This window comes from Mastigoproctus giganteus, chromosome 8 (genome assembly GCF_048544385.1).
Source record: "Mastigoproctus giganteus isolate SK-2022 chromosome 8, ASM4854438v1, whole genome shotgun sequence".
Classification (NCBI taxonomy): Eukaryota; Metazoa; Arthropoda; class Arachnida; order Uropygi; family Thelyphonidae; genus Mastigoproctus; species Mastigoproctus giganteus.
In genome coordinates this window covers 60684006-60696254 of record NC_143582.1, presented here as the reverse complement: position 1 = coordinate 60696254, position 12249 = coordinate 60684006, and the positions used below count along the sequence as shown (strand labels likewise).

The 12249-nt window shown below is 34.9% G+C and overlaps 1 protein-coding gene across 1 annotated transcript in view; it reads left to right on the top strand.

The window, feature by feature from the left end:
- The window catches only part of LOC150081563 (proto-oncogene tyrosine-protein kinase ROS-like), a 356247-nt gene that overhangs the window by 119123 nt on the left and 224875 nt on the right, over positions 1-12249 (top strand). The window contains exons 14-15 of the mRNA XM_090380246.1: positions 2587-2746; positions 10634-10797. Of these exons, the coding sequence (XP_090236372.1) occupies positions 2587-2746; positions 10634-10797 (324 nt within the window). The remainder of the gene's footprint in view (positions 1-2586; positions 2747-10633; positions 10798-12249) is intronic.

The following is a 12249-nucleotide window of genomic DNA, read 5'->3' as shown; positions in this document are numbered from 1 at the left end:
AAGATTGATCCCAAATATTTGAATTTATCGACTTGTTTGATTTTAAAACCTGCAATATTTAGAACGTTTCCTGGCCCTGAAGACAACATTTCAGTCTTGCTAAAATTGATTTTTAGACCCCATTGTTTATATTCCTCAAACAATTGACGACATGCATACTTTGCATCTTCTAAGTCTTGTGCTATCACCACCCAATCATCTGCAAAAAGTAAATTGTGAATATAGGTGTTCTTATTAATCGGCAATCCCATTTTATTACATTTTTTTGACCAGGATCTTAGGCAGATGTCGATATAAATTTTGAAGTGTTGGTGACATGCAGCAACTTTGTAATTATCCTTTTGAAGTGTGGAATTCAAGTGACAAAGCTGATCCCACTTTAATTCTGCATCTATTATTCCTGTAAATTGCCTTGATAATGTTAATCAGTTGTCCATCAATATTTGCCACTTTCAGTGCTTCCCATAAGAGTTTTCTTGGAACACCATCATATGCCTTTTCAAGGTCAATGAAAATCATAAAGATTTTTTTTCCCTTTTGATTGGCATTTTTCAAGGATCTGTCGTACTGTTGAGATATGATCTATACATGACCTCCCAGCTGAAAAACCACTTTTTTCCTTCTGATACCTCGATTCGGGCTTCTAAATGGTTCCCGATCCATTTTCCAACGATCTTTAACAGCGGGTTCAGGATGCATATTCCTCTGTAATTTGAACATCTTTTCCGATTGCCCTTATAAATTGATGTAATATATCCTGTTATCATTTCTTTCAGTATTTCTTCTCCTCTCAGTATACTATTTAACAGTTTTTGTATCAGAACAGCCACTCCTCTTCCTCCATATTTCAGAAGTTCCATGTAAACTCCTCCAGGTCCAGGTGATTTGCCATTCCTTACTTCCTTTAGCAGGAGTTCCACTTCCCTAACAGAAACTTTTAAGCCTGAGTCTTCTACACTAAAATCTTCCATCGTCTTGAACTCTTCCCAGTCTTATTTTAAAAGTCCTTCATAGTACTCTGTCCAGTCTTTCAAAGGTATTAATTGCAAACCAGCGTTGTGTTTATTCTGTTTTCTCAAGTCTTTAAGGACCTTCCACGATTCCGCTGATTGCTCAATTTGCTATTAATAGTTGCGCATTTCCTTTCCCATTCTTCATTTTTCGCTTCTACTACCAACTGATTGGCTATTTTCTGTTTTTTCAATGTAAATGTTCCTATATGGATCATTCCTATCACCCAGCCATTTCTGATATGCAAGTTTCTTTTCCGCTACAGTAGCTCTTACTTTCTCTGTAATCCAGGTCTTTTTTTGGTCCTTGGCTCTTCTTTTTGCCTAGGATTTCATGAGCTATTTTTTTAACAGTATTTTTTTAAATATTCGTAGGTTTCTTCAGTATTACCTGTTATCTCTATGTTAATTGCAGCATCCAGTCTCTGGGTGAAGTTGTTTCTAATACTGTCATCCTGGAGTAGGTCAACGTTAAATTGATCCACTTGTAGCATTTCTCCTTCTCTGCATTGTTGGTTGTCCACACATATTTTCTTAATCCAGTTCCACCTAAGTGTTGTTTTAACAAGAAAATGGTCAGATCCACATTCAGCTCCTCTATAAACTCTGACATCTTTCAATACATATGTCCCTGAGTGTTTTGAAATAATGTAATCTATATTAGTGTTAGGATTTAATCCTAACATTAATCTATATTAATGTTAAGATTTAAGATAATAAAAATTCTTTAAAATAGACATCTAAATACTGGGAGGATTCCACTAAGAGAAACTTAATTAGTGAGGGATCTATGGGAAGTCTAAACTGGAAATAACAGTTTGAAAGAAAAGGATTAACCTGATATTTAGCAATTGAATTGTATGCACTGATTTTTTTCTGTTTAACCCATTAACCCATTGGCAGTAATGAAATCATATGCAAGTGCTATCAGTTTTGTGGCATATTTTCATCCTATTCAATAACAACTTGAATTTTTGATAGAAAAACTGTAGCAAAAAATTTATTTGGAAAACACTGTTACTTTTTTTTTTTTGGAAAAATTGTTTATATGTCAAAGTAAGAACAAATTAGCAAAAAAAGAAACCTTAAATCATGAATATATAATTTTTATATTTCTATCTCTGTTGACTCTAATCCTGAAATACTTTAATCCTGAAATAGAGTATAGGAATGAACTAGTTAGATTCACTGGACTTAGCCAATGAATCTAACTAGTTCATTCCTATTCATTTTTAATTTCATTAGTGGGGCAAATTTCATTAATTAAAACTAATTTCATTAGTTTTACTAATGAAATTAGTTTTACATTTCTGATTTTTGAACTTAGGTTTACATCCACTCTGCCTTTATTTTTAGTTTAATTCAAGAGTTTGAAAGTTATACATTGAGGAAGTCCTGGCAAAGGCAAAAGTCCTGAGGCCTTTTGCTGCTATTAACAGATCAAACCTGTGAGAATATCCTTATGTGTGCATCTAGCCTGATAGAGGAAACTGCACTAAATTACAGCATATTCTTAATTAGCAAACTGGCACATCATTTTCCTATGATACTAATTTTCCTTATATTTCCATTTTAGTGATGGGCCTAACACTTGACTTCAAAAGACAACAAGTTTATTGGATGGTAAGAAGTTATGAAGGATCACTTTTGTATAGAGCCCCTTTAGCCAATGATGTGGAGTTCTTCAGTCATGGAAATGTTTTTGAAATCGTTGGACCACTTCTTGAAGATGATGTGTATGTACTTATATCAAATTAAAATGTTTCACAATTCACATAGAATTGTTAAAAAACTCTAAATCATGAATATATAATTTTTATATTTCTATCTCTGTTGACTCTATTAACTTTAATCCTGAAATAGAGTATAGGAATGCAAATATATTTTGATCCTAGTTTGTATTATTACTTTGCTATTATTATATATTATTGATATGAGTTATATTTCTATATATATATATAGTATACATGGTGTCTCAAAAATATTGGTACAAACGTTTAGGGGAGGTAGGTAACATCTAAAGGAATGTGAATCGCATAGGAACCCATAACCGGAAACATCACCGTAAGTCGGTAGATGGCACTGTTCATCAGTTCGCGAGAGGGAAAATTTCTGGTTTACTCATTCAAGCAGTAGTCACTGCATGAAGAGCATGCATCGATATACGAACTGTGAGCTGGCAGACATGCACATAGTGTATAGATTAGCAGAGGGCAATGGACGAGCTGCTCAACGAATTTATGAAGAACGCTTCCCAGACAGACATGTACCGGACCACTGTTTGTTTGCGCCTGTGCATCAAAATTTGTGCGATTATGGATCATTTAGAGGTAACAGGAGTAGTGCAGGCAGACCACATTCGATGCGAACTCCCACCATGGAAAAAAAAAAAGTGTGTTGAATGCTGTCCAGAATAATCCTACTACAAGCACACGTTCCATTGCCTCTGCCTTAGGAGTGTCCCGTTGCAGTGTACAGAGTGTCTGGCACGATGATTCCTTACACCCCTTTCATCTCCAAAGGGTTCAATTACTGCTCCCCCAAGATTATCCTACACGTGTGGCTTTTGTGCAGAGGTTTCTCCAAGAAAGTGTTCAAGACTTGAATTTTCCATCCTATGTTTTGTTCATGGATGAGGCTTATTTCACTCGGGAAGGCTTATTCAATCAGCACAATGTTCATGTGTGGGCTCACAACAACCCACACGGTGTGTGTCCCCATGCGGCACAACATCGCTTCACAATAAATGTGTGGGCAGGTATGGTCAGTGACTGCTTAGTCGGCCCATACCTGTTACTATCCCGCATGAACTCCGCTAAATATCGCATCTTTCTCGAACAAGTTCTACCAGGGTTACTTTACAATGTTCCAGCAAATTTGAGACGCAACATTTGGTTTCAACATGACGGGGTGCCTGCCCATTATGGAAGGTGTGTTTGTGACCATTTGAACAGCCGTTTTTGGCATCGATGGATTGGCCGTGGTGGAACCGTTGCCTGCCCCCCATGCTCACCTGATTTATCGAGCCTTGATTTCTTTCTGTGGGGGACCCTCAAATCTATCGTTTATGAATCGCCTGTGGAGACAGAAATGGATCTTGTGGCAAGACTCGTCTGTGCTGTGTTTCCAGGTGTGTTCAACCGTGTCTGCCAATCTATGCTGCATCGGTGTCACGCCTGCATCGCATCTCATGGTGGAACCTTCGAGCATCTGTTGTAACATCATGAAATGCATCCATCTCATACTCCATTATTAATATTATGTCAAATAAATGTTTGCCACTAATTACTGTCTTGTGTCAATTCTGCTACTACTTTCCTGTGACGTTTCCGGTTATGGGTTCCTATGCGATTCACATTCCTTTAGATGTTACCTACCTCCCCTAAATGTTTGTACCAATAACTTTTTGGCGCCTCCGTAGCCAGGTGGGAAGGAGCAGCAGTGCGTAGCACACGCTTCTTGATTAGACCGGGGTTCGAGCTCGTCACCACCAAATACGGAGGATGCGGAAAGGTCAGGGAATGACCACCGCATATCCCGGAGCAGTATGGCCTTAGTTGCTAATGCTCCTAAAAACCAAATAAACAAAACAAAACCAATATCTTTGAGACACCCTGTATAATAGTGGTTTTCAACTTTTTATTAATGATGGCACCCCTAAGTAATTTATTTTATTTTGCGGCACCCCTACTCAATTTTCTGCCTGTTTCATCCGATTTTCTCTCTGTATATATATATATATATATATATATATATATAAAATTAAAAAATATATATGTTATATGATATTTATTACAAAAATATAATTATAAAAATTACATTTCATAATACAAATTATATATATAAACAGTATATAATTTTATTCTTTATATAGAAGTACTAAGTGAACGTCAATTATAGATCACCACAAAATTAAAAAGGTACTGTACACCATTTTATAGTGAAATAAACATATAAATTAAAAAATAATAATAAGTTTAAGTAACTTAAACCCAAATTACGTGGCACCCCTGGAAAGTTGCTGCGGCACCCCGGTTGAAAACCACTGGTATATGAGATAGATATATATAGTATAGTGATAGTTATTAAATTTATTATTCAGAATTATTGGCCTGTGCCATTGCTGTAACAATATGTACACTAAGATCGTAATGTAATATATTATTTTAGACTACATGTGTTAATATTAGCAAAGAGTAGCGGATAACTGATATATGTATGTAGTTAAATTTATGGAGTGCATGTAGGTAAATTTATGTTACCTACATGAAGAATAAAAAAAATATAAAGAATATTTATATAAAAGATATAAAAATATAAAGATATTTTTGCATATATATTCTTTATATATAAAAATATAAAGAATATATATGCAAGATAATATGCAAAATACCAAAATAAAATTATTACATACCTACAGGGCAGATGACTTTTTTTCAGAGGTCAACCAGATTGAAGGAAAAAATAGTAATAAGGGGTTCTCTGTTTCTGTGATAATAGTATGCAGTACAGCATTAGAAATCTATTAATAGGGCCTAAAAGCTAAGTACTGGTATAAAGTTTTAATTTTATTACAATTTTTATATATGTTGTAAAATGTATGCATAGTGCACATTGATTATCACTGTGAATGATAATCACTGTGCATAGATTTTATAACATATAAAAAAAAAATGTAATAAAATTAAAATCTTATACTGGTACTAACTTTTAGGCCATATTAATAGATTGAGAATGCCATACTGCAAACTGATTATCAAAGAAACAGAAAACCCCTTGTCATTATTTTTCCTTTCAATCTGGGTGTTATCCCCTAAAAAAGTCACCAAGATTGTTAGTATGCAAAATAGGTATTTCGTATATTATTTTTTGTATATATTCTTTTAAGTCTAACAAATTTGCCTGTGTGTACTCCATAAAACTAGATATGCCTATCAATTAATCACCACTCTTCAATAATACTAATACATGTAGTCTAACATAATATACTCTTTATATATATATATATATATATATATATATATATATACAGGGTGTTTCAGTTAAACGTTTCAGAACTTCTAAGAGGGGTAGGGTACATCCTGACAACTCGAAATCATATAGCAATGTGGGGCCGGAAAAGCTTTCCTGAAGCGGTGTTGTACACAGAAGCACCATAAAGAAAAGAGACCGTAAGTGAGAAATCGTTTTAATAATACATGAAAAGAAGCAAAAGGTACATGGATTAAAGTAAGTGTTTCTTCCACGGGCTACAATGCACGCCTCACATCTCCGACGCATGGACATCCGAACATTCTGGAATACTCCAGGCGAATTTCGAATTTCTTCGGCAGCTACTGCGATTCTTGCAACCAGCTCCTCAGCATTGTCAACAGGGGTGTCATAAACTAGCAATTTCATATGACCCCAGAAATAAAAATCAAGACATGATAGGTCGGGTGACCGAGCAGGCCAACGCACGGAACCACCACGTCCGATCCACTGTTGACCAGATGTGACATCCAGGTAGTTACGAACATCTCTGCTATAATGGGCAGGGGCTCCATCGTGTTGGAACCACATTGTCTGTTGCGTCGATGCAGAAATCTGTTCATCTCTCAAAAGTTGTGGCAATACTTGCTGCAGAAAGATCAAGTAGATAGGTCCAGTTAGACGACACGGTAACAGGTAAGGTCCGATGAGGTGATCTCCCATAATACCGGCCCATACATTGACCGATAATCGAATCTGTGCTGCACGACGTCGTATTGCATGCGGGTTCTCGACCGCCCAGATATGGTCGTTATGTGTGTTGAAAATTCCTTCCCTTGTGAAGGATGCCTCATCGGAAAACAACACTTCAGCAGCAAAAAGGGGATTTGTAGCACATTTTCCAAGGTACCACTGTGCGAAAGCAATACGAGGTGCATAATCCTCCGGTTGCTGTGTCTGGACACGCTGCACATGAAACGGATGCATGTCTTGTTCTCGGAGAATCCTCCAGACGCTGCAATGGGAAACCCCGACTGCGTTTGCTAGACTTCGTGTACTCGTTCTTGGATTCCCTTGTACATGCTGCAGCACATTCTGTTCGACGGCTGGAGTCCGTGCTGTTCTTAACCTGTCCCTGTCAGCTCTTTCAAATGAACTTCTCTCAGCTAACCTCTGGAGCAGTCTTGCAAAGAAATTATGACTGGGAATACGCCTCGTCGGATATCGTTCCGCATACAAACGCTGTGCGGCTGGCCCACTACAATTTGCAGCCCCGTACGCCAAATGCATATCGGCTAACTCTGCGTTCGTGTAATCATCCATTCTACTAACTTGGCGTTCTTGTTCAAGAAATTCGAAATTCGCCTGGATTATTCCAGAATGTTCGGATGTCCATGCGTCGGAGATGTGAGGCGTGCATTGTAGCCCGTGGAAGAAACACTTACTTTAATCCATGTACCTTTTGCTTCTTTTCATGTATTATTAAAACGATTTCTCACTTACGGTCTCTTTTCTTTATGGTGCTTCTGTGTACAACACCGCTTCAGGAAAGCTTTTCCGACCCCACATTGCTATATGATTTCGAGTTGTCAGGATGTACCCTACCCCTCTTAGAAGTTCTGAAACGTTTAACTGAAACACCCTGTATATATTTATTTATTATTATTATTTATTTTTTTTTTTCGTTATACATACAGATTTATACTGTACTTATTATGTAGAGTAATTTTCATTATTTTGAAGCTTAGAAGTTCGGACTTAATGCGTAGGATACTATATATTTATGTATCATATGAAGGTGATCAAACAGAATTGAGATGAATTAAATTAAAAATATAAAACGGTTTTATTGAGCTTATGTTGATTATGTCAAGATGAAGATCCCATTCCTCCACCCATTTTCTAAATACTTAGAGAAGCTATTGTCTTGAGAGATGAATTAAGCTGCCCTGAATAATGCTTATTAATTATCTGTTGGAAAATGGTGGCCTTTTAGTTCACATTTGAACCTAGGAAATAGAAACAAATTCACAGTGAGCAAAATATGACATATAAGGAGGATGAGAACTGCATTGATTTTTATGTTTTCCCAACAATTGGTACTGTATATCCTCCTGTATTATCATGATGCATATATCCTCCTGTACATTTTAAAATCAAATACTGTATGTTTTTTGATAGTATAATTATAAATAATGCTTTTCATATCAAAAAAGCAATGATCATACACTTTCTAGTAGTTATCATGGACTGTGCCTTCTCTGAAGGCAAAGATAAGCCATACTTCTATTGTGAACTTTATTGTTATGATTCAGAATCATGGTGCTGGATCCATGACACATCTATAGTGATTATTCTGCTTAAAAAAAACTATTCTTCTGGTGTAGGGGGGGGGGGTTGTTTTTAAGGTGAACACAAATATCAGCTCTAACCTGCCTTTGTTTAGGAATAAGGATATTCAGTATTCTTTTTCTCAATATGAAAAAAAGTGTCATTTTTAAATGTTCTTTCAAAATCTTTGTGTATCCCTATAACTAATACCCAAGGCCACTTCAAGTTTTCTGACTGAATTTTTATTCTCTTCAAGGACAATAGCAGTTGCTGTACCAATAATTATACCAGTTATTGATGTTGGTTGCTTTCCTGAGATATGGTTACATTTTTCACTGGTTCTTCCATCTTTAAACGACTTATTGCTTGCTGCTTGTTCATTATTTTTCTTGTGGATATGTTATCTTTATTTGAGTTTGTTGCTAGTTTTCAGAAATTATTGCAGACCTGCAATAACTTCTGAAAAAAAAAAAAATGCATGAAACAGATAAATATCTGCTAGGTTTAAATTTATATAGTTTTCATTAATAAATATTTTACATTTTATATAATAAAATTAGTGTGGATTTTTGCTAATCTTTCAAAGTGTAGAATAAATCTCATAGAATAACTCTTCATAGAGAAATGTGTAGAAACCTTACTCCTCCTATGTCAGATTTATAAGTTACAACTTATTAATCAATCCAGTAAACCTAAAGAAACAGTGATTAATTTAAAATTTTTGTTAATTTAGGTTTAGGTTTAGGTTTTGTTAATTTAGGTTTAGGTTTAGGTTTTGTTAATTTAGGTTTAGGTTTTGTTAATTTAGGTTTAGGTTTTGTTAATTTAGGTTAATTCTGAATTGATTATAATAAATAATGATACTTTTTTCAAAGAGATAGATATCGTGATCATGTGAGTTTGCATATGGTACTGTAAAGCTAAATTTCTTCGGGGGATCAAATTTATAAATTTCTTCACTGATTTGATTTGATTTGATTAACAGGTATCCTTTTTACAGTGCTGACTGTAAGAAAACAATCCAGATTTTTCTAGAAACTGCAAATATATCCTCTGCACATTTATCTCTAAGATTTTAGAGATTTATTTTTAAGAGATTAGAGATAAATGCCAGCTGGTATGTTGGTATACTTGCCAGCTGGTATGTTGTACATTATTTATATATACAGTATATTATTATAATCTGGGATATTAAATATCAAGACTTAGAAAACTCCACTTATTGCTAATGGGATTTAAATGTCCATTTAAATCACTATACCTGAGTCAAGTTTGGAAGGCATCTTTGAACAACTTAAAATTTATATGGAGTAAATATACAGAGAAGTATAGAGTAAAAGTACAGAGAAGGGCAACAATACTGGTGAAGGGAACAAAGGGGGGGTGCTCTTAAGAAGAAAGGCTTAAGTTCTGCAGATTGCAGCTTCTGGAGACTAGGCACCTGCGAAGTGATCTGATGGAGGTGTACAAGGCCTTGAAAATGGATTGAGCAGCCTCAGTGCTGATGGGATTCTTCCTCTTGCTCAGATTATAAACCTGAGGGGGCATAGATTCAAACTGAGGAAAGACAGTTGTAAAATAGATGTGCAGAAGTTTGACTTTAGCCAGCTGGTAGTTGATTGCTGGAACAAACTTCCACCTGTTGTTGTGAAAGTTGATAGCATAAATAAATTCAAGGCAGAACTAAACAAACATTTGGAATGAATGGATCAGTAAAATGGGAAGGGAAGGGTTTTTTTTTTTTTTTGGCTGATGTTGTTATTTGGTTTTTAGGAGCATTAGCAACTAAGGCCATATTGCTCCGGGAAATGCGGTGGTCATTCCCTGACCTTTCCGCATCCTCCATATTTGGTGGTGACGGACTCGAACCCCGGTCTAATCAAGAAGCGTGTGCTACGCACTGCTGCTCCTTCCCACCTGGCTATGGAGGCGCCTTTTGGCTGATGCTGTATAAGCTTGCTTTCTTGCATCATGTGCCTCTGCTAATGCTAACATCAGTTATCATTACTGATATGTCAAAAGCTTTCATAAATTGAATTTATTTCATGCATGTCCTGTTATCATTCAGATAAATTCAAGATAGCAATATAAATAAGTGTTGTTTCATTTCTAAAAAAAAAAATCTAGTTAGCTAGTAAAAAAGTAATGATTCCTCATTATCACACTATTAGAAGCTTATGAAATAGAGCAGTTATGTTAGTGTTTGAAAGATGATAGAAATAAAATTAATACACATTTTTCTATTTTCAAAAAAATATATGTTTTTTTGTTTGTCATACGTCTCAGTACATGAAGATAATTTTTTTCTTCTTTTCTTTTAGGAGAGGACCCTTATGGTATTACAGTGACCGATTGTTCTGGTTGCATGAGCACAGAGGCATACTTATTAGTGATTTAGTAGGGCAAAATTTAGCTTATATGAAAGGTTTAGGTTTGACAGGCTTAAAGACAATGACAATAGTAGATCCAGCTCTCCAATACCCAGGTGTGTGAAACTATTTATATATATGCAGATTGATCTACAATTAAGCCTATTCTAAATGTTTAAGTACTGCGTACTAAATAAAATATTAAAATTTTATTTATTTATTTTTTCCCCCTCTTAAAAGCCATTTATTACTATTTTAATTTGTTAACATTAAGTTTTTGCTGAAATGGCAAGGAACTTCTTGGCAAATTAGATTGCAATGAAAATTTCTTATTCAGCAAAATTAGCAAATTTTTTGCTAAGTTTCGCTAAAAATCTGTGTAGACTTTTTTTTTTTTTTTTTTTTACATTCCTTCTTGCCCAATTCATCTCTGTGTAAAGTTGGTATTCAACCTATTACAAATACCATTCAGGAAGTGCAGAGGACATTGTCTTGCATAAAAATCATTACATATGTGTTTCATTGCTAAATTGTGGAAGAATAAAGTTGTGAAACATTTTCTCAGATATCTCTTTTGGTCATTGTATCACAGAGGATGTAAATTCATTTGAATAGAGGAGGTAAGGATTTGTGCTAATGTCATTTAAAATACTTTTAAGGGTTCAGGACCTATTTGTCCCCCCCCCAACTGCTAATTTGGAGAGGGGAGCAGTAGGAGAGTTAAAGGAACGATACAGATTGCATGCATGGGCCAAAATTATACTTACTCCTTCCCTTCTTCCCTCCCTCCGAGCACTTCTGTACAATCAATAATTACCTTATGCACAAAATAAGACATTGAAATAGGAGCAAAAACGAGCAACAGTGACATAACTTTGGGAAATCATTAAATTGAAATAGATTATAAAGAATTATCAGTGTGTTTCAAAATGCAGGGAAATATAAAATTTAATTTATGCACATACTAATAATACATACTGTAGTATATATTAATATATGTAAGTATATATATTATTATAGTGCATTATATCCTAAGTTGCTGATGCATCAACAAATCTAACAACATATATTAATATAGATGAGGCTACTAGAGACGGTCGTGTTCAAAGCCGCTAAGTGGATTTTTCTTATTTATTGATTTGAAATTATTGTTTTTCTAAAACTTTTGATTTAAATTTAGTAGTATAACATTATTTTGTAATTTTCTGATTAATTTGGTGTATTTATTCTTTACTCGGCCTTGTAATTGCATAAAAGTATCGGTAAGGGTTTCCACGTGTTTCAACTCCGCTACCGTTCGTAATTTTCCCGCCTTTGTGATACGATAGTTATATACCGTACTAGATAGCATTAGTTGAACTTCGTTAGCAGTTAAATTGTACGTTTAAATAAATACATATAACGACTTAGATTACAAACGTAATATAATTAATTATATTTAACATAATTAATAACATAACAATTAATTATAATTAATTAATAAATTAATAGAATCATGACTCAGACCAGAGCAGCAAAGCAAAAGGCTCAAGCTAATGGAAGTGCTGTGGCTCAGAGCAGAACTGAGG